The sequence below is a fragment of the Ictalurus furcatus genome, chromosome 5 (genome assembly GCF_023375685.1).
Source record: "Ictalurus furcatus strain D&B chromosome 5, Billie_1.0, whole genome shotgun sequence".
NCBI lineage: Eukaryota > Metazoa > Chordata > Actinopteri > Siluriformes > Ictaluridae > Ictalurus > Ictalurus furcatus.
In genome coordinates this window covers 7,077,607-7,101,228 of record NC_071259.1, presented here as the reverse complement: position 1 = coordinate 7,101,228, position 23,622 = coordinate 7,077,607, and the positions used below count along the sequence as shown (strand labels likewise).

At 38.4% G+C, this 23,622-nt stretch overlaps 1 protein-coding gene across 3 annotated transcripts; it reads left to right on the top strand.

The window, feature by feature from the left end:
- The first annotated feature begins 29 nt into the window (after nucleotides 1-29).
- clcn6 (chloride channel 6) lies at nucleotides 30-21,114 on the top strand. 3 transcript variants are annotated; one of them, XM_053624531.1, is made up of 23 exons: nucleotides 30-122; nucleotides 1,659-1,718; nucleotides 1,819-1,884; nucleotides 2,008-2,073; nucleotides 2,687-2,753; nucleotides 2,872-2,978; nucleotides 3,299-3,425; nucleotides 3,736-3,803; nucleotides 4,731-4,789; nucleotides 4,950-5,082; nucleotides 5,297-5,410; nucleotides 5,875-6,041; nucleotides 6,148-6,271; nucleotides 6,978-7,107; nucleotides 7,423-7,576; nucleotides 10,052-10,208; nucleotides 10,385-10,491; nucleotides 10,734-10,920; nucleotides 11,844-12,001; nucleotides 15,544-15,700; nucleotides 17,577-17,684; nucleotides 17,939-18,064; nucleotides 18,909-21,114. In XM_053624531.1, exons 1-23 carry the CDS (start codon nucleotides 39-41, stop codon nucleotides 18,987-18,989), a joined length of 2,607 nt encoding a protein of 868 aa, XP_053480506.1. In that variant the 5' UTR covers nucleotides 30-38; the 3' UTR covers nucleotides 18,990-21,114. The 3 variants fall into 3 exon arrangements, 2 of the variants coding, with proteins under 2 accessions (XP_053480506.1, XP_053480507.1); XR_008385914.1 differs by lacking the exons at nucleotides 17,577-17,684; nucleotides 17,939-18,064; nucleotides 18,909-21,114 and adding an exon at nucleotides 15,322-15,420 and having other exon boundaries at nucleotides 15,544-15,581; XM_053624532.1 differs by lacking the exons at nucleotides 17,577-17,684; nucleotides 17,939-18,064; nucleotides 18,909-21,114 and having other exon boundaries at nucleotides 15,322-15,591.
- Nucleotides 21,115-23,622: the final 2,508 nt, after the last annotated feature.

The window sequence follows — 23,622 nt, the reverse complement described above, 5'->3', positions numbered from 1 at the left end:
TCCGTGTACGTCACGTGTTGCACGCCCACCAGTGTGTGATGCTGAAGATGGCGTGTTGTGGTAGCTGTTTGTGCTGTCAGTGCTGTTGCAGAGAAGGAGAAACCAGAACACCAGAGGAGCTGGTAGGCTTCATGTTCACTGAATTCCGTGTTATTGTGCCATATAGAAGAAAAAAATCTCCAGTATCCCGTCAGTGTTTTGCTGTAACTATGGTTACAGCTGTTAGTGCTAGCTAGCAGAGCTTCCAGTCGAGGCTCCACCCCCTGTTTTCATTCTACATAACGGAACAAGATCATGGCTTTTCATCTGTCCACCCTGGATCCTGAAGTGATCAGTGTGTCTGACCTTAGAGTGATTATATCAGTCAGCTCTCCTTGGTTAAGAGTTATGTAGCTGTAATACAGTTAGATGGTTCAGTCTCTGATTGTTATTATTGTGCACTTAGAGCAGAAGTAGTAAGGACAGTCTGTCCTGTGGAATGGTGAGCCCTTTGTTTAGGAATAATTGTCCATCTGGCTCTCTCACATTAGTCTACGTCAATAACTCAAGCTGTTTTAGGGCTGAATCACAAATGACTCCTCACTCCAAACAAACGTGCAGTACCTCACATACAAAACGTTGTTTAATAAATATTTACCTAATCTATCACAAACGTTTTTTTTTTCAACAAGGTTTATGATTAACGTTCGAATGATCGAGATATTCTCAGTATCAGCAACAAACCAGACTTTCGTCTTTACAGCTATGTAGAAAACTGAAATAACCGTTTGTTTGTTTGTATTTTAAGTCTGAGTGATGTATAATGTTGCATCTCACTTAATAATCAGTCTAATAAGACGATCAAGGATTAAGACACATGCGCACACAGGGTGAACAGCTATCTGGACTTAATGTAAGGGATAAAACACGTGGGGGCATGCGGTTTTAGGAAAATAATCCTCATGCACAGCAGAGTTCCTCTTGCTGCCCTGAAGTGGATTATTTTCCTATAACAGCACAACCTGACATGTGTTCTTCCTCCTCTCATATCACGGCGATTTGCAATTGCGATTACAACTGTAAGACTCCCTTTGACAGAAAACCTACTGACTTCCAAAGCTCTGACACTGGAGTCTCCTTCCATAAATCTTAAATAATCAGCAACAGAAAACGTATACCATATCAACAGCTATACATTTTTTCATTATTAACTAACAGCACTTTTTTAAAAACTATAAATGATTAGTCTTAGGTTATCTAAACTGTTTGCCTTACAAGTCCCTGTGTTTGTACTATATACAGACACCATAATATATTCGAACATATAAAACGGACACTTGTGTTACACCCAGAACTGCTGAAAATTAATCAACACCGTTTGATTCGAGAATTCAACCTTACTGTGGAATACAATACCAATTGTAATAATATTTACATTTCCAAAGGCAAAAAAAAAAAAAGACAAAATGTTTACGATTTAAGTTCTAACATAAGCCTGCTGATATACAGGAACATTTTCTACACAGTTAAGCTGAATGATACTTTTCACTAAAAATGAAAAGGGCTTCGATTAAACTGTATATGATTTGTGTATACGTGCATTCTGTGTATTCAATTGGATATTCATTCAGTTATGAAGTTATGCATCGTAAGTTAGACAACATGTCGTTTCAACTTAGACGATTCTGGGCGAAACCAGGGAAGACGAAGATGAAATACTACCACGGAAAGACTACGAGGTGAGAATATGATCTGAAATACAGCTTATTTAAACCTACAGCTACTGTGGGAGGTGAGGAATAGGTGAGGAGATGGTTTTAATGCTTCTTGTATTTGCAGAGTTTGGATTATGACCGGTGTATTAATGAGCCGTATGTGGAGGTGTTGGAGGGGATGGACAATAAGGTAGCTATTAATATCTAATTGCTGTGATGTTTCTGTGATAATTGCTTCTTGTTCAGTTGTTGTCTCATTTGTTGGGGTGTGTGTGTGTGTGTTTTTTTCTCCTCCCTTCCTATTTCATTCTAGAAAGCCAAAAAGTATGAAGCTGTCAAGTGGATGTTGGTGTTTGCAATTGGAGTATCTACAGGCCTGGTATGATAAGTTATTATCTTCAGTAAACGATATGAATTATACGATCATAAATGAATATCATACGTATGAATCACTCTAACAAAGTGGATAGTCGTATTATAAATCATTACTCAGTCCCTCCAGGATTTCGCGATCACAGAAACGAACGCAAAATCAAGGAAACGCTACAATATCAGAGGAGCTTGCGATTTTCCGAAATTACCACAGATTTGGGCCGAGACGCGTCACGTGACGTCATCACAACGCGCATTCAGCCAAAGCCCTCTTCGATTCACGTGCGGCGAACATGAGTACAGCTAAAAGGTCTCATTTACCAACAAACATCACTGCGAAAGACAATTTCATGCGATTGCAATTTCCCTAACAAAAAAAAGCACCAAATACGCCGCAAATTGCATCACAAATTTTGAAGAAAAAAAAAAGCCACAGCGCAATCAAGCTTTATCGACCGCAATGATCAGAAAAAACTCAGCAAAATCCTGTATGGATTGAGTACTCTTCTACAACTCTATACCATGAAGTCAAACAGTACTAGGTGTGTCAAAGGATGTTCAGTATGAGTCGATTAAAAAAAAAGTATGAATGTTATAGCTTTAATTGAATGTCTTTTTAGATTGGCGTCTTTGTCGATTTCTTCGTGCACCTCTTCACCCAGCTGAAGTTCAGACTGGTGGGGAACTGTATCCTTTGTACTTCAATGACGTTGTGTGGATTTTATTTCATACTAGCTGTGTTCTTCTGTGTCGTGGGTGGATCACGAGCAGTCTGCTAAACGGTTATCCTTAACCGACCTTTTAGCTGTGGAGGAGTGCAGTGAAAATGGCTGCCTTGCTTTGTCATTGCTTGAACTTCTAGCCTTCAATATGGTGTTTGTCTTTATTGCCAGCGTCCTGGTTCTGATCGAGGTAATAGTCATTACACCTCTATAGTAATCAGATCTTATCATGTTACTCTTTGAACACATCACTCACCTCATCATCCTGAGGTTGGGAAATAAATGACATCACCACATTAGCGTCAGATCGGGAGTGGAATATCTGAATCTAATAATGTGCAGTGCCCAGAGATCAGTATCGGATTTCTCGTTCCTCACAGCTTTAGCACGACAAACGCTGCCGTAGTGTTTATGCTCCAATAGGATTTTATTTTTTCTTCCTTGTACTTGTCTGAGAAAAGATACAGACGTTATATGTGTGCTGTTAATGCCATCATTGTGTCCTTTCAGCCTGTGGCTGCTGGATCAGGTATCCCAGAAATCAAAAGTTACCTGAATGGCGTGAAGATTCCAGGAGTCGTGCGATTGCGCACCTTCGTCTGCAAAGCCATCGGGGTTCTGTTCGCTGTAGCTGGAGGTAGTGAAATACCACATCGTTAAAGCTGCCGTTTCTAATGTTGAAAAGTGTTTCTAGATCTGTAAGATCTTGTCAGAGGTACTTTAGGAAAACTTTGAGTTACCGTTTGAGATTGTAATTGAAATTTGCCACACAGGCATCAGAGGGCTGTAAAATGACAAACTGTTTCTTTAATATCAACAGAAATTGTGAAACGTCGTCTTAACATAATCTCACAGCGTACATACGAGAGCATCAGCTGTTAACATGTCCGACACACGTGTTGATTGATTGATTGAAAAGGTTTAACGTGGTGCGTTTCCGCTTTCAGGTTTGTTTGTGGGGAAAGAGGGACCCATGATCCACAGCGGAGCAATTGTAGGAGCCGGACTCCCTCAGGTACGAACCAACAAACGTTTCTATTTATTAAACCTCATAAATCAGCCTAAATGTCAACGCTTTTAATACTTGACATCAGCACTGACATGGTAATACTATTGATGATGCACTAGGGGTTCTTAATTGAGGAGTAAAAGCCTTAGGAGTGTGTTCTAGGAAAATAATCAACTTAAGGGTGACATGATTTGACTTGAAATGAAGCAAAGTTAATGTTACCGCCCTTAAGGTAATTATTTTCTAATAACAGCACATGCCAAAGTGTTTTATTCCTCTTGTACCACAGCAATTTGTCAACACTAATCATTATTATTTATTAAAGAATGATGCTTTTTATTGGTTTATAGTTAAGTTCAACGTTGTGGAGCAAGTTCATGTTATTACTTAGGGTTTATAGCAGCTATATATTTAGCAGGTCGTTCCCTCGCCAAGTAAAAATTGCAGCTTGTCATGTTACCAAGAAGCTGCGAAGCGCTCTGCTCTGAAGACTTTCTTGTGTTGGAAAACTGAAAGTTACACCTGTTACCTCTGACGCTGTAGAGACTCCTTCCAAAAATGCTCCATGAACATTTCTTCACAGAAAAATTCAACATATCAGTGAGTCCCTATGAATGATCTGTTAGGAATGATAAGTGTTAGAACTTGTGACTTTTAGTATAAACGTTGAACCCTGACCTACTGTATGGTCAGAGCTGTTGTTAAAGAAAATGAGTTGACACTTTCTGACCAATCAGAATGGAGAATTCAGCAGTGATGTGGTATAAAGGGTTTTGTTGGTGTTTCCTCAGAAAGACAAACGAAATAACCTTTAAAGTTGCTGAGTGTACACATAGGCATGGTAGTACTGGAATAGTGGTAATATTTGTGTGTTTGAGTATGATATTGATATTTTATTTATTTATTTTTTTAAACAAATATGCTTCAATTTAGTTTCAGAGCATCACCTTCAAGAAAATCCGCTTCCAGTTTCCCTACTTCCGTAGTGACAGGTGAGAACTTCAAGGACGTGCTGTTACATTGTAGCGTAAGCAGAGAAAGCCTGCAAGCCTCCTAAAATACTACTCTGTTGCTGATCAAACATTATTGGCTTATACTGCTGTGTTAATGAAGTGTTTTTTTGTTTGTTTGTTTGTTTGTTTTTATTCTCAGGGATAAGAGGGATTTTGTGTCTGCGGGAGCAGCAGCTGGAGTGGCTGCAGCGTTCGGGGCTCCCATTGGGGGTACTCTTTTTAGTCTGGAGGAAGGCTCGTCTTTTTGGAACCAAGCTCTCACGTGGAAAGTGGTGAGGAAGTAGTTTGCGTTGGGAGAAATGCTTACACCCTGGAAATCTAATTTGTTATTAAAGCGTTTAGTGGGATTTGTAGTATTCAGTAGTAGTTTGTGTTAATACAGTGAATAAAATGCCATACTTAATAATAAAAAAATCAGCAGGCTCAAATAAAAAAAATAATATCTCAATCACTCCTTATCTTTTTCACCTTCTAATCTGTCTGTAGCTGTTCTGCTCCATGTCGGCCACCTTCACTCTCAACTTCTTTCGCTCTGGAATCAACTACAACAAATGGGGTTCTTTCCAGCTCCCTGGCCTGCTCAACTTCGGAGAGTTTAAGGTAAAAGCACATTGGATGAAAAAATAAAATAAAAATCAATGATGGTCCCATTTCAGCTGTTGGCATGTTTTTTTGTGTGTGGATTTTTTTTGGGATTCTCCCTAATTTAGTCTCGGTCAATTTCCTCCCACCCATCCATATGATGGCAACCAATCCAGGAGGGTGAAGACTACCTCACGTGCTTCCTCTGAGACATGTCAAGCCAGCTGCATCTTTTTTTTTAATTGTTGCTCCTGGGGGTCACAGGGCTTCATAACACACTCCGAGGAAATCTCTATCAGTGCGCTCACAGGCTCACTGTGTCTCTGTGATTGATTGACTTGGACTCCCGGCCACGGATGGCATCACTGGGATTCGAACTCGCACGTGATTTCTGAATGTTAGGCGAATGCTTTTTTGTTGCACCACTCGGAAGACGTTTAAGACTTTTTGTGTAAATATATCCCCTGTTTTCCTCCCTGCAGTGTCCAGATGGGGATAAGAAGTGTCATTTATGGACAGCGGTGGACCTGGCCTTCTTTGTGCTCATGGGGTTGGTGGGCGGCCTGCTCGGCGCCATGTTCAACTGCATCAACAAGCGGCTTGCCAAGTACCGCATGAGGAACGTCCACCCCAAAGCCAAATTCATTAGGTACACATTCTAAGATGGTGTTTGTTGGCTGTGAGTAGTGAATATTTATCTAAACGAATGTCATTTTCTTTGTTTTTTTTTTTAATGGACTCTTCATAATGCTCAGGGTGCTGGAGAGTCTGCTGGTGTGTCTGGTCACTACAGTGGTGATTTTCATGGCCTCCATGACCCTGGGAGAGTGCAGGGATTTAGTCTCCCCGGCAGCGAACAACACAACAGCGCTAGTTAGTGTAAGATTATACAGAGAAATCATTTTCTCATTTATTTTCTATTAATTGTGTTAGAGCTGGGTGATATGATGATAATATCAAGATCATGATAAATTTTGTGAGAGTAAATTTTTTCTGAAATATCATGGATATTATGAGATCTTTTAATGCTTCTTTTCTTATTTAAAACAATAAATAAATTATAGACTGATTTGATGTTATCCTTTAAAATGGTAAAATGTTCAAATTTGTACAGATTTTCTTCTTTCTATTCATTGTTAGTTTTTTTTTTTTTTAATAGACCTTATATAAATCATCAACCAGTTTTTTTAATGCAACACTGCTCCTTTGATGGCAGTTTTTTAGTAATCCTACTATATAGTAATATTATGATATGAATTATGACACTTTTTTTTTTATCATATCACCCACCCCTAACTATTGTACGCTTGAACTCATCTGCTTTTTATTCTCAGAAATCACTGTTGTCCTTTATGCTTTCCGACCTCAGAACGACTCAAACAGACCCAATGAACAGTATACAATACATAACAAATATACAGTTATATATGTAAAAGTAACACAAACTTGTTTACATTTTTTTTTTAAAAGCACCGCATTAAAATTCATTGGTAGAGATTTATCTCTTTGACATGTTAAGATGCCGTGCATGAATATGTTTATTTTAGATAGTATTCATTCATCAAAATTTTTTGTTTTTTAACAGGCGTCAGCAAATGAGGACGTGAACTCAACGATACGGCGGTTCTTCTGCTCCAATAAGACCTACAATGACATGGCAACTCTTTTCTTCAACCCTCAGGAGACGGCAATACATCAGCTGTTCCACCAAGATGGTGAGACACATGTTGACTGTGAGAACACATGTTGAAGTAAGCGAGATCACTTGGCATTGCGTATCAGGACATGTTATGCAGGGTGTTTCCCCCTTCTTATCAATTACCCCATAATTAACAGCGAGCTTCAGAGCATCTCCTGAGGTGATAATAAAGTTAGCTGATAAACAGCATAACTATTCTCCACATGCCTGACATTTAAACCCATACCCGACTATGGTGTAAATGAAAGTGAGAAGAATAAAAAAATAAATAAAAATGTATGCTTTTGTTTATTTCTAATTGCAATCTCTTTGTGTGTCTTTCTCTCGCTAGCCACTTTTAGTCCAGTCACCCTCTCTCTGTTCTTTGTGCTGTACTTTTTGCTGAGCTGTTGGACATATGGCGTCTCTGTCCCTAGTGGACTCTTTGTCCCTACACTACTCTGTGGAGCTTCTCTTGGACGCCTAGTGGCCAACATCCTCAAAATGTACGTATACGTTAACCAATTTTCAGGCACTTTATTAGGAAAAAATCAGCCAATTGTGTGACAGCAGTGCAGTGCAAAACATTATGCAGATACAGGTCAAGAGCTTTTGGTAATAAGGTTCATATCAAACATCAAAATGGGGGAAAAACATGCAACTTTAAATGTGGCATGGTTGTAGGTGCCAGATGGGCTTGTTTGAGGATTTCAGAAACTGCTGATCTACTGGAACACACACACAACAGTCTCTGTTGTTTACACAGAATGGTGCGAAAAACAAAAAAATAAAAATAAAATCAGCAAGTGGCAGCTCTGTAGGTGGAAATGCTTTGTAGATGAGAGAGTTCAGAGGAGAATGGCCAGACTGGAAGGCCAGAGTAACTCAAATAACCACTCTGTGCAAGCAGAGAAGCATCTCAGAGTGCACAACACATTGAACCTTGAGGTGGATGGGCTACAATAGCAGAAGACTACATCAGGTTCCACTCCTGTCAGATTCCTTGGATTGAAACGGCTTCATTTAAACAAATTAGGCTTCTGGCGGTGGTGTAATGGTGTGGGGAATGTTTTCTTGGTACACGTTAGGCCCCTCAATACTAACTGAGCATCATTTGAATGCCACAGCCTTTCTGAGTATTATTGCTGACCACATGGCATCCCTTTATGGCCACAATTTACCCAATTTTTAATGCCTACTCCCAGCATGATACGGTGCCATGTCCCAAAGTCGTCTCAGTCTGTTTCAGTGTACTTCAGTGGCCTACCCAGTCGCCAGATCTGAATTTAGATCACACCAGATCTGAGTGTGTTTGGGAATGTGGTGGAACAGGAGATTCGAGAACAGGTGCTGACAAAGCCGCAGCAAGTATGTGACACACAACATGTCAATACAAATCATCTCAAACAACACTTTTCTAACAATTTGTGGAATCCATGCCATGAAGAATTGAGAGCAAAGGGAAGGTTCTATCCAGTATTAGTATGGTTCAAGTTCATGTGGTTTTATTGTCATTTCAACCATATACAGTTAGTACAGTACAGTTCCTCTAGGACCATGGTGCTACAGAAAACATCACATTAACTAAATAAGATCTACAAACATTCTACATAAAGTGCACGTGAAAACGTGTGCTAACAATGCAGGACAGTACAGTACTACTAAAATAGGACAATAGGCACAGTAAGTGACAGTGTAGTGCCAAACAGTACAAAGTTTTAATGTGGAAGTGTCTGATATAACAGGTAGTGCAGAAGATAGGTGCCAAGGAGTAACAATATAATTTAAAAATGGTATAAATGTAAACATAACATGCTATGGCTTTAGATTAGCTTATACCAAACATGGACATGGCAGTTATTGTGGTAGCAGCCAGGTAAAGTGTATATAAAGTGTATATAGTGACAATAAATTAAATACTATATATATTTTTTATAATACAGTAGCAGCAAAAAATATGCAAATATTTAAATGGGAGTGGGATGGTGTTCAGTTCAGAGTATGCGTGTGTGTGTGTGTATCAGTCCCGTCTCTGAGTATTGAGGAGTCTGATGGCTTGGGGGAAGAAGCTGTTACACAGTCTGGTTGTGAGGGCCCGAATGGGTCGGTACCTTTTTCCAGATGGCAGGAGGGTGAAGTGTGTGAGGGGTGTGTGGGGTCATCCACAATGCTGGTGGCTTTGCGGATGCAGTCTGTGATGGGGGGGGAGAGACCCCGATAATCTTCTCAGCTGTCTTCACTATCCGCGTATGGTGTGTTTTTAATAAAGTGGCCAGTGAGTGTATAAACCAATGTATATCAACTCTATTTATAACATATAGGGAATCATTGACTGAGCATTTCATTGATTCCTGTGTGTGTATATATACACTACCAATCAACAGTTTGGACACACCAGATTGAATATATATTTTTCATAAATGCTTATTCTTGATTTTTTTTTTTTTCCCCAAGACAAATGTGAATAGTAAGTTAATGCCCATTTGTAAATTTTGCCTCTGAAACAGAATGTATTTTTAATACATAGTTTTTAAATTAAAAGGCAGCCAAACAAGTGCTCAGCCGAGAGCGTGCAAGGATTCATCAGGAATACTGTTAAGAATTTCAAATATAAAAGTTTTGATTAGATTAACACCTTTCTTGGCCACTGTATAATTCCATACCTGTTCTTTCAGTGTTACTATCCTCATTATTATTCGAAAACTCTTTATGAGCAGATTTCCTGGTGACGTGAGGAAATCGTATGTTATCTCTACTACAGACAAGACTAGCAGTGTACGTCTGGAGATATTTTTAAGAAAAGAATCAAATATTGAATGAATGCAAGTCCAGATTCAATCACAAGTATTTCTATAGTGTAGCTTTTGACTACTTCTCGTCTGTTTTTTAATACCAGCGCCATGTGCTTGTTTTTGTTCCTGCTACACTTTCTACTTTTGAAACGCTAGTTTGTAAGTCCCAATTTCTCTTTTATACGGCAGAAATCTTGGTATGCACATATACTCAGGGACGTTTGCTCTGATTGGAGCGGCTGCCTTTCTGGGAGGCGTGGTACGTATGACCATCAGCCTGACCGTCATCCTGATCGAATCAACCAATGAGATCACGTATGGCCTTCCCATCATGATTACACTAATGGTAAGCATATAGTCAGCCTTTACATGGTTAAAATGTTTGTCATGGCGTTTACCATACAGAAAAGGTTTCTGAGAATGGGTAAGAATGATATAAGAAAAATAAAAATCTAGACCTGCTTCAGTGTTGTACATATTTTGTATATTATTCATATGTATTGCATATTTTTTTTTGTTCAGGTGGCAAAATGGACGGGAGATTTGTTTAATGAGGGTATTTATGATATTCATATTCATCTGCGTGGAGTGCCACTACTGGAGTGGGAGACCGAAGTGGAAATGGACAAGTGAGACGACGTTTCTGTATTTCCTCGCTTTGTTTTAGCATTCGTTCTACAATACACACTGCAAAGACACAAACATACTATAGAGGTACGCTTTTGTTCCGCAAGATCCAAACAAAAGGCCCAGTTGTGAAAACGCTACAGGCACTTTTCCAGGAAATTAAATGGACAAAAGATGTACAGTTGTGCATGGAGTTGTACATTTGTGTGTTGTTTTTTTCCATTAATTTCATTCCCACTCTCAGACTAACCGCCAGTGACATCATGGAGCCCAACCTGACCTATGTGTATCCCCACACACGCATCCAGTCTCTGGTCAGCATCTTGAGGACCACTGTGTATCACGCCTTCCCCGTGGTCACCGAGAACCGTGATAATGAAAAAGAGTTCATGAAGGGGAACATCCTTGTCAGCAACAATATCCGATTTAAGGTACAGCCTTCATCATCAGCAGGGTAATGATTACAGATTCCATTAGATTCAGCTGCTTTAAACAGATCTGGCATTGTAACTGTCATTCTTTTAATAGCAATGCAAGCAAGTCCTTTAAAGCTGATATTTTTAACATGGTTACGATTGATCTTTGAGTTGTGTAAGGAATAATACACTACAGGGAGTGCTGCTGTAGGATAATAATCAACACCACCAAAGCTTTACATTTGACATTTTCCTCTAACAGCATATTATGAAGGGTCTTATTTCTCAGTCTAATGTGACTCACAATGGAATGATAGGTTGTATAATAATGATAAATGATGGTGTCATGATATCTTTTGCTATCATTTATTTTATTAATAACAAAGTTTTCGTTGCATTCATACAGTGCCATTTGTTTCCACATGATGGCGCAAGTGACCTCCTTTTAAAGTGGCTTTCCTCACTTTTATGGCGACGATTTTGTTGTTCATGTATGGAAATCCTTCTGTTAGAAATGATTATAGAGGCATAGACCCGGCTGTTGGTGTTTTTGACAGTAGAGGGTAGTTGCAAATATGTGTAGTGATATGTTCAAGCTGTAAATTGGACCGTGAATGTACACAAATGTAAGTAAAGTGGTCACAACTACATATGAAGTCCTTTTGCATGTGGACTGACGGTCAATTTCATGTTCCACCCATCAATTTGCTTATTAATACAGTTGATATGTTTGATTGCATGTTTTCTCAAGATACAGTAGGGAGGACGTCCCTAGGATACGAAACGCAACATTTCTTATGAGACTTTTGCTTCCCTCATATTATTACACAAAGTTCCACTATGTAGCAGTTTTTTTCACTTTAATAGAAACATGTACATGAGATATGGTTAATAAATATATAAGGGGGGAAAAAAAAGCATGTTGCCTCCTTCTGTAGAAAACAAGCGTGTTGACACGGGCGGGGGAGCAGAGGCGGAGGTGCCAATCGATGAAATCATACCCTTCCAGTGAACTGCGTCACATGTGTGATGAGCAGGTGGGGGTGGAGCTAGCTGAGGAAGGTCAGGACATCCTGCAGCAGATGCTGGACAGGAGGTAAGCAGTGTGTGTAACAGTGTAACACACTTTCTGTGAACTCAAGCAGCCTAATCCTAATAACTTACAACTTCCACTGCTTCTACTGCCACTCCATGTCATTTAAAAGAATAGTTCAGTCATCGAAGTTGTACAATTTCTAACCGGTATCTCTAAGCTTCCCTTACTCTTCGCTAACGCCAACTTAAGAGTATCAACATGGCCACATTTAAAGGTTGCATGACTATTAATATTTACTAGTCAACCAGTAATCCAAAAAAATCTATCTGACTAGTCATCTTTTCCATAATTCGTAACAGACATAACTGATAACAACCATACACAGCTGGAAATTATATATATTTCCCACTTCAATTCTTCTTTGGGCTACATTTGTTAAAGACAATAATAAACAAATCAATGCTATAAATGTGTACAATAATAAAATCTGTGCATCATATTACACCATTTTAAAACCATCAGACATGGAATGCTTGACTACCCAACAAAAAAAGAGTTGCATGATAGGAGGTCAGATGTGAAGCTTACAGGACAAAAAAAAGCCGTGTTGATTAACATGGTAGCATAATGGATGCGGTTTGGTGGTTGCTGGTGCACTGAGCAATGTGTTTTATATGTCCGGTGTATATAGGGTACTTGATCACCTTCATCACTTTGCATATTTCTTCACATTTTTGTAAATACTAATTTAATTCGAAAGTTGACTTCATCTAGGCTGGGTTATTTCCTGTACATGTAACCTGCATTCTTTACCATCTGCCTCACTATTTTTTCCACCGCACCGACTTGTCGACTTGCCCACACTGGCGACGAGTGAATGTAGTAGTTGACGGGTCTATGCAAGCCCTAGCTGCTTTTAGGAAAGGTCATGAAGCTTCAGCTTATTATTCCCTACTGATCTCGGGGATGGGGCGTCAACATCTCTTAAGAGGATATGGGAAAAGGATTTTAACTTGATACTGGAAGACTGGGAATGGGAAGGAATTTTTTTAAATGTTAAAACTATGTCCAGGAATGCAAGGGTGTGCCTTATTCAGTTTAAAATTTTATATTGTTTTTTACTGGACTCCTTCTAGATTGTTCCAGCTTGGTTTAAAAGACACACCTATCTGCTGGCGATGTCAGTTGGAGAATGATGATATGCCTCATGCTTTTTGGTACTACACTAAAATCCAAGAATCTTGGCTGAGAGGGCAGACCTGGGGTATATGGTGGGAAATGGGGCAAGCTTCTCTCTTTTCTGGGCGGCTGTGGCTCAGGTGCTAGAGCGGGTTGTCCACTAATCGTAGGGTTGGGGGTTCGGTTCCCAGCCCACATGACTCCACATTCCAAAGTGTCCCTGGGAAAGACACTGAACCCCAAGTTGCTCCCGATGGCAAGCTAGCACCTTGCATGGCAGCTTTGCTACCATTGGTGTGTGTGTGTGTGAATGGGTGAAAGAGACACACTGTAAAGCACTTTTGTATAAAAGCGCTATATAAGTGCACCATTTACCATTTTCTGGAGGGCTCGGCTTGAGGACCACGTGGAAAGAGTCATGGTTGCGCTTATCGTTTGTCGTGTTCTGTTTGTATATGTGTTACTAATTATTTTTGTGTGTGTCCGTATGGTATTTTTGTGATTTTGACTTTGACCACGGTGTTGCTCATTGGAGGTTGGTTAGGGTGGGATAGGGGGAGGGAGCTACGGATTTAACATAGCTCACTGGGTTGAAACAGATTCTGTTTTCTTCATGTTTGGTATGTACTATACTTGTTTTGAATCAATAAAAAAGTTTCAACAGGAAAAAAAAAACATTAAAAAAAAGAAATGTTAACCTCATAGACACAGTACATAACTGAATAAGAAGATTTCAGATGTAAAATACATCTGGACTGATTTAAATTTAAGATAACATATATATTGTTTATAATTATTTTCAGTTAAACTATTCCATCGTCTTCATTCTTTACAGGTGAACTTGCAGAGAAGTATTGGCATCCCTTAACATAGCTACAGACGCTTTAATAACCCTTTTCCACGCTACTAATTTATTCAGGACCGATTTGTTAAATGGGTGTTGTATAAAACTATGTGTGGAAATAGACTTCATTCTACAGCTTGTTCTTTGTTTAATAATATATGCATTTGTGACACTTTTTTCCCCCTGATTGAATGGTAGGGAGTTAGTGAATTGCATACTCATACAAGAGAGAGTTTATACGTGCTACTCTTGAGTCATCTGATAAGTAACATATTGCAGTCTGAGCTCTGAGAGGAGCCACGTAATGTTTCACTAGAGTGTGCAGTTTGTTACGGCTCGTTAAATGGTGTTCTGCCTTCAGGGTCTGCTACGCTACTTTCATGTACTGCTAGTTTGACATTCATATCGTCTGCCTCCTGCAGAAACCTCGCGTCTCTAAATGGCAGGCTTTCGGGAGCAGGAAAAACCTCATTTGAACTTCATCGTTTTGATGTGTGTGCAGAGACCGTGAACATGATGTCGGCTTTTTGCCCATTAGTTTGCCTGTAATAACTATTAAGGATAATTATTATAAGCATAAGTACAAAATATCAACATAAACATCATCATGAAACAACAACAAAAGAAAACTGAAGCTGCGATTTTGCTACTAAAACCGATAATAATGTATCAATAATCTATCTGATAAATCTGTTATTCTACATACAGTTGTGCCCAAAAGTTTGCATACCCCTTGAAGAATCTGCTAAATCTTAATACTGTACAAAATACAAAAAAATACAAAATAAGAGGGATCATAAAAATCCCGTTATTTTTTATTTAGTACTGTCCTGAATAAGCCATTTCACATAATAGATGTTTACATATAGTCTACAAGATAAGATTAGAGCTGAATTTATAAAAATTACCCCGTTCAAAAGTTTACATACCTTTGATTCTTTGATACTGCGTTACCTGGATGATCCACGACTGTTTTTTTGTTTTGTGAGAGTTGTTCATGAGTCCCTTGTTTGTCCTGAGCAGTTAAACTGCCCACTGTTCTTTAGAAAAATCCTCCAGGTCCTGCACATTCTTTGCTTTTCCAGCATCTTCTGCATATTTGAGCCCTTTCCAACAGTGGCTATATGATGTTGAGATCCATCTTTTCACATTGAGGACAACTGAGGGACTCGTACACAACTGTTACAAAAGGTGCAAACATTCACTGACGCTCAGGCAACACAAGGCAACACAATGCATTTAGAGCCAGGGGGATGTAAACTTTTGAACAGGATGTTATGTGAAATAGCTTATTCAGGACAGTACTAAATTAAAAAATAACATGGGATTTTTATGATCCCTCTTATTTTGTTAACAGTATTAAGATTTAGCAGATTCTGCAAGGGGTATGCAAACTTTTGGGCACAACTGTATCTTTCCCTGAAAACTGTTCTGAAAGCCACAGGGAAACAACATGGTGAGAAGTATTTCATGTATTAATAATAACAGATATATTAAGCATTGTGTATTTCAACTCTTTGAAATACACAGTAAAATGTAAGCAGTCCTTCAGCTAACGTTTCCGTGTTGTCTTGGACAGACACGCGCCATACCCAAGTCTGTACCCGGATCAGTCCCCCAGTGAGGAGTGGAGTATGGAGGAGAGGTTCCGCCCACTCACCTTTCACGGCCTCATCCTACGCTCACAGCTTGTCAACCTGCTCATTCGTGGAGTGTGTTACGCCGAAAATCAGTCGGTCAGTGTTCTCCATGCTCTCCATAATCGCATATTTTCACCATGTTCTCAACACAATCAGCATAGAGTTCGATTATTCACTATAATCACAATCACCATATTTTACATTATCACCATATTAGCTATAATCTATATAAAAACCTCAGTCTTATCTGCCCTCTTCCACATACAGAAACTCACAGACACCAATGTTTGGCTAATGTTGACAGGGGAGAGAGTGTATGCCGTCCATCCCACCCAAAAACAATGGCCGAGTTCTCTTGAACACCTGTGGCATTGTTGGAATTTGAAAAAAAAAAAAAAATGTGTGTGTGTGTGTGTGTGTGTATGTGTATATATATATATATATATATATATATATATATATATATATATATATATATATATATATATGTATATATGTATGTATATATATATATATATATATATATATATATATATATATATATATATATATATATTCGCATACACACACACACAATATGTATGTATGGGAATATATATGTATGTATTAGGGATGTCACGATACCAAAAATCTAGTAGTCGGTACCGATACCACCAAAAGTACATGATACTCGATACCAAAGTCGATACCACAGTGTGGTTTAAAAAAAAAAAAAAAAATTTATTAAAAAGATTTTTTTTTTTTAAATAAAATTAAAAACTCCTGGTGGACATCCTCCTCTGGCTGATACTGGCAAAAAGAGAGAGAGAGAGGGGGGGGATATTTTAATTATCAAACACTGTCTGACAATGACTAATAACAAGTGCTGAGGTGCACTTGTTATTTGCACTTGTAGGTGCACACACACACACCTTATACTCTGAATGCAAGCTTTAGTTTAAATTAGTTTAAATTCACTGATATGGTAGCAGGCTAAAAAGATTTATTAAAAGCATGAACATTTGAATCATTATTAGTGACATTAGGCTACATTTTGCTGACAGGACACGGGCTGAATGGTGATGCATGGTGGACCCATTACGAGGTAGTTTATAACATTGAAATGCGTTAGCGTCATTAACAAATAACTGGCTATCGCAAACATTACATGGAGCATAACGTTAGCTGGTTTCACGGCCACAATGCCAGCTGCCTCAAACAAATATAATATAGGACCGTCTTTCAGGTGCTTCGCCAAATTCCAGGTGTTTCCTCACTTTGTTTGAAATGAACGATAGCATTGGTTACACCCCGGCAACCGATGCTAGCTTTCCTCTCTTTTCCTCTCGACAAGTGGGGACAGAGCTAAACTTGTTAAGCTAAGCTAATCTTCTGTAGTTTTTCCTGTGTGCTTGTAGGCGTTCTTCTTCTCCTTCACCACTTGTGGACCGACTAAAACACTTACGTATATTTGCTGCCCCCTTCAGTTCCGGAAGAATTGCAACCTTGGTACCTTTATTACAACCGATACTTACACTACCGCTGAAAAACACGTACCATCACGTTTTAAGAATGTTGGTACCGGAGTATTGGTTCTCGTGACATCCCTAGTATGTATATATATGTGTGTGTGTGTGTGTGTGTGTGTGTGTATATATATATATATATATATATATATATATATATATGTGTGTATATATATATATATATATATATATATATATATATATATATATATATATATATATAAATATATATATATATATGTATATGTGTATATGTGTGTATATATATATATATATATATATATATATATATATGTATATGTATATATAATTTTTATTACTATTTTATTGCGCCACCCAGGAATCGCATTAGCTCAAGCACACATCTGATGATGCGCCAATACTTCACTCCAGGCTCCAAAGCTTGTGATTTATTCCCCTCCCTCACTAACCCACTCTCTTTTTCACATTTTATTTCTCTTTTGCAGAGTGCGTCTCAGCCACGGCTCTCCTACGCAGAGATGACAGAGGATTACCCACGTTTCCCTGACATTCATGATCTAGACCTTGCCCTCCTCAACCCACGTATGATAGTGGTAAGACTCTTTTAGGAGAGGAGGTCATCTCTGAGCGAGAGAGAGAGACAGAGAGAGAAACGGGGTGTGCAAGCTTTGGCCAATTTTAATTGGTAACTAATTAGCTATTAATTAGTGCTGGAGTGCATTTTTACGGAGGTGGGTCCACCCTAATAATAGTTTGTTCTCTAAACTCTCAGAACTGATTAGCCTAATTATTTCCAAACAATCTCCTTTCTTGCTGGTTGCTCATGCCTGTTTCTCTTTTACCACAGGATGTGACTCCATACATGAACCCAAGTCCATACACAGTCTCTCCAGACACACACGTCTCTCAGGTCTTTAACCTGTTCAGGACCATGGGGCTCCGCCACCTGCCTGTGGTCAATGCAGTAGGAGAGGTACATTTGACCAAGCACTAATAATTGTATACAATGATGAATTATGACACAAAGCTTAAGTTAATATGAAGCATTCACAATATGCGTTTTAACAGTTATCATATACACGCACCAGCCACTTTAATAGGAACACCTGTACCGCTGCTCATTCATGCAGTTATCCAGTCAGCCATTCTTGTTGCAGCGGCACAGTGCATAAACTGGACAGATGAAGATTTTTAATCTTTAACGCTGGAGTTTTATCGAACCTGTGCCCAGTCTATCCTCAGATTCCTGTTCTTGGCTGACAGGAGTTGAACCCAGTGTGGTCTTCTGCTGTTGCAGACCATAATTCTCAAGATTTGATGACAAAAGCGTTATTAGATGCTTTTCTGCTCACCACGGTTGTAAAGAGTGGTTATTTGAGTTACTGTAACTTTCCCATCAGCTAAAACAATCTGGCCATTCTCCTCTGACCTCTCTCATCAACAAGGCTTTTGCATCCACAGAACTGCTGCTCACTGGATGTTTTTTTGTTTTTCAAATCATTGTGTGAAATTCCAGTAGATCAGCAGTTTGTAAAAAACTCACACCAACTCGTCCCATGTTCCAGTCAAAGTCACTGAGATCACATGGTTTTTTTTTTCATTCTGATGTTTAATGTGAACATTACCTGAAGCTTTTGACCTGTATTAGCATAATTTTATGCATTGCACTGCTGCCACATGATTAGGTGACTGGATACTTTCATGAATGAACAGGTGTTCCTATTAAAGTGTATGTGTTTCAGATTTCCGGCACACGTTTTTTGTTTTGTCCTTATGTTTACAAATGATGAGTATTCTTTATTCTTGATCTTTTTCAGATTGTAGGAATAATCACAAGACATAACTTGACCCATGAGTTCTTAATGGCTAAACTCCGACAGCATTCCATCACCATCTGAGACGAGCGCTCACATCATCTGTTAATAACTGCAGCTCAGACAGTCCCGTGTGTGTGTGTGTGTGTGTGTGTGTGTGTGTGAGTGTGAGTGAGAGCCATGTCTCAACTCGCACTGGGCCAGTAATGCAGCTCTCACTTTATAAGCCATTCCTGGACCACTACAAAATGGTAAAGCATGTTCATACTGACCGACACAGGAACACACACAGGCAGACTTTATCATACTAATTTAAAAGCTGGACATGAACGCGTCATTCTCGTGTGTGATATGACCGTTCGCCTTGCTTTATGAACATCACTGTAGCACTTTTTTTTTTTTTTTGGACATTGATTACGTTTTTGTGTCTTTTTTACTGTTTTCTGACATACTTGTGTTTGTGTTAATATGCTCTCGCACTCAACGTTCATTTCAGAAAGAGTATATTGTCTGAAATAAGGCCAGAAAGGAACCTTTACTGAAAGTATGGCATTTTAACAATATATCCGATCATTATAGTGAATATAGATAACCAAGCATGTCCACCTTGCAGTGTTTCATATATGATTTTAACTCCTTCATAAATATTCTAATTCAGAGTCAGGTGTGTTGAATTGGGATTAAAACTAAACACATAACACCTCATCTCAGAAGCAAGGCAGTTACTGTACTAGGTTGTTGAAATTGCATTCTTATTCTTGGTTTTGTTTTGTTTTTTTAGTACTAAATTAATACTCCAGTGTTTTTAAAGGTTTCCCTGCATGTGTAAGGTATGTGTGATGACTACAAACAATAACTTTGACTTTGACAGTATCCCTGTACTGAGAACACAACGAAACCCACTGTTTACTCCAAACTGATTTATAATGGATGCCTATGGGCTGTTGTTGAAATTCCATCAATGAGCATTTCAACTGTGACTATATAACACAAATGATAACAATAAGAAGTCTTAAGATAAGATGACCATGAGAAAAAATCGTACCAAAGCTGCTGAGCTACATTATTCTTAGAGCTACATTATCACATCATGAAAACTGACCTAAACCTACATAAACATTTTATAAAGGCTTATTCCAAAAGGTATCAGCTGACATAAGGGCTGCTTTTGTCAATTTTGATGTCAAAATTAAGTCAAGCAACATAGATTTTTTTTTTTTAAATGTAAAGTTATGATGCTTTCCAAGCCGGCATACATTAGAAAGTCATAATCGCTGACTGTAATTCTGTTGTGTCAGAGTTTCATATTAGATTTATTAGATTTGGTGCTCCGGTTTACTCCCCCAGTACAAAGACATGCGTTGTAGGCTGATTGGCATTTCCAAATTGTCTGTAGTGTGTGTGATTGTACCCTGCAATGGGTTGGCACCCCATCCAGGGTGTCCCTCGCCTTGTGCCCTGAGTTCCATGGGATAGGTTTCAGTTTCCCCCACGACTCTGTGTAGGATAAGAGGTATGGAAAATGGATGGATATTGAAATGTGATGACACAGTAATTAGTTTTTTACTGTTTCTGCCCCTAAAGTAACGTTTCTTTTAACTATATTTAAGATTCAAAGCTTCTGGCAATGTCATAACAATAATGTTTGACCCTGTTTGGTTTTGATGTCAGTCTAATCACACTTACAAAGTCAGTTGTTATGACATTCTAACATTAGACAGTGCAGAAAGTGTCATAATTGTATCTCAACAAAAAGTCAAACTGACTAAGCTGTTATTGGCAACTTGACATCAAAATCAACAACAGTAGCCTGACAGTTGGCATCTGTTGGAATAGGCCTTTATAAATGTTTTTAATACAGGTTTTTCTCTGTTGCTACTTGAATACAATGCTAAAATTGGCTTTCGAGTAGCGCAATAGAAAAGCATTCACTCTATACCCAGGAGAAAAATCGGCAGTGTTCTCTGGGTGGGAGGGATGACATACGCATTTCACTCCATCCTGTCAAACAGAGCGAGTTTATTCAGCTGCCCTGTAATGCAGCATGAGCAGGAGGTTGAAAAGATATGGTTGATATGCTTTAACTGTTACCTTGAGTTACATAAGTATTGGTATGGGGGAAGGGGGCTTCATTTACAAATCATTTTAAATAAAGAAGTGTTTGCCCCAACAACTGTGCTTTGAATTCTCTTATAAATGAGTTTAAAGTAAACAGGGTTTTGGGGGGCTTGTGTGTGGAGGGGGGGGGGGGGGGGGTCGACTTACTCAGGGGGTGTCTGTATTATTGAACTAATCAAACCACCATAAAAAGGATAGGTTATTAATGACAGGTCTAATACTGTGATTTAATCGTAGAAAAGCAGTTTAGGCATAGCATCCATAATTCACATTCATTTGGTGTAATAATGCACTGTATATAGTATTGGAGCTATGCTAAGCTGACACGTGTATGGCATGTGTATGGCATGTGCACACTAAGCATTCCTTGTTTTGTTTTTTTTTTGTTTGTTTGTTTTGTTTTTTTTAAATGACCATTATTGTTTTTATTATTTTGTACTTTATTTAAGATCAAGTTTTTGTGAGATATATTTGTATAATGATTTTGCTTTTTAAGTGCTTTAATAAGGATCAAATCAATCCTTATTATATTGGGAATGTGAGTAAATGAAAAGCTACAGATTTAAAAGTGCAATCTTTGCTTTTTATTATATCGTTCCATTGATTATGTTTGGAGTGTTGTATTTTCCTGAAGCAGATTATGTGAACCACGTACACTGTACAAGTTGTAAAGGAACTTTCCTGCAACTCTTCTGTTACCAGACCTTCATCGTGTACTAACATAAGCGTATAATGTTGGTGCGACTGTAATTCTTCCCTCCTGTCCTATACCATTCTAGACTACACTGTAGAAATGATCTGTCCCTGTCATGGATTTCAATTCATTTTTATATGTAGGTGAGATGTGAGAAATTCAGGATTTCTGAAAACGGGTCTTTAGGATTTATTGAATGAAACCGTTTTTATCTTCTAAGCATTAAATTAGTAGAATTACAGTCTTAGATTAGTGTAATATACAGCTAGTCAGTATGTCTCAATAGCAGCAAAAAAAAAACTCCTCCAAACATTTCCAGTATTGGATGATTCAGGTTTTGTTTTTTTGTTTTTTTATATTTAAAAAATTTCAGTATTCATCTCTGCATTTCAGTCATCTGCAGGTCATCTGAGATTCCATGTAATATCCCATGTAAGTTTTTTTGAGGAAGTTCAATGATTATCACAGTGACCTGACTGGCTTTTGTCGAGTACCCTGTTAAGGAGAATGTATTCTTTTTGCTTCTATTAATATGGTTTTATGTTCCAGTTGTCCTGCCTTGGTTTCTCTGTAACTGACACGCATTGAGAGTGATGCAAAGTCCTGTGCCTTTTCCTGACTTATAATAAACATTACTGCAAAGCTCCTGAATGAAGACTAGTAAGCTGATTGTTTTTTTTGTTTTTTTTTTTAAATCAAAATATTTTTATCAAACTGATGGAAGTTCATGCTTTTCATCCATTTAAGTCAGCCTTGGCAAGCCAGTTACAGACTAGTAGATAGATGTTGTATACAAAACTGATTGACTACCTTAAAGTCATGTACCATACTCAAAATTTGTCGTGAAGAGTTATGGTATCTTTGCACAGGATTTGTATAGTCTCACGCGGGTGAGTGGTTTTGGCAATCCATTATTCCTGTACAATGTCTCTGAAGATGTCTAAAAATGCTTTGCACCAATTTTCACGAAGATTCAGATTTGTAGGACGAGGGGGAAAAAATTACTTTAGCATATTATGCTAATTAGCTCAGTATCTAAAGAGCAAAGGTAAAAGATCCAAATTTGTAATTATCTTTGGCCGGAGGTAAATAATCAGTATAATGAAGATGGTTGACTGTCTACCACAAATAAATAAGAGATTCTTGTTGTTAGATTGAAAAATATGAGCGTCCAGCACTTGTGAGGTTGTATAGAATTCAAGAGGGTAGGTAGATGGTAGGCTCAAGTTTTCATGATGGTCGTCAAACGCTATTGCTGCATCCGACTTACCTTGGAAGTCAAAGCTCGGAATTACGTCAGCTTCGACCTCCATGCAATTGAGTTTAAAAAGTTGGAGGAAAAAACATTCCATGTGGGATTTTTTTTTTCCATTTTTGTGAAAAAAATATTGAAATTGACGAAATTGCAATTGCACTAAATTGTCTTTCACAGTGATGTTTGTTGGTAAACGAGACGTTTTAGCTGTACTCGTGTTCAGAGCACATGAATCGAAAAGGACATTGGCTGAATGCACGTTGTGATGACATCACATGACGCATCTTGGCCCAAATCTGCCATAATTTTGAAAAATTGCATTCTCCTGCGAATGCTGTGCAATTTCCTTGAGTTTGCATTAATTTCTGCAATTGCAAAATCCTGGAGGAACTGAAAAAACATGACACCTCCGTGTTCATTTCTTGTTGGCAACAAACTAGCCAGCTAACTGTTTTAAGTAACGTATATATTTTCTCGTCAAAACAGCAAACTCTATAGTCAATGTTGTAGAATTAACAAGCGAATATGTTTGTATGTTGATTGATCTAAAGCAAATGCTTATATATTTATACACAGCATACTTCTTTTAAACGTAAGAAGTGCTATTTTGTTTACTGCCGATGTGGTGGGCAGCCATGTTGATTTGACGT

Bases quoted from the DNA above. Each gene is read 5' to 3' on its own strand.
- clcn6 (XM_053624531.1), top strand. From the start codon at position 39: ATGCTGAAGATGGCGTGTTGTGGTAGCTGTTTGTGCTGTCAGTGCTGT. The intron at 2,979-3,298 runs GTAATAGTCATT...GTGTCCTTTCAG, and splicing joins GCGTCCTGGTTCTGATCGAG to CCTGTGGCTGCTGGATCAGG. The intron at 5,083-5,296 runs GTGAGGAAGTAG...ATCTGTCTGTAG, and splicing joins AAGCTCTCACGTGGAAAGTG to CTGTTCTGCTCCATGTCGGC.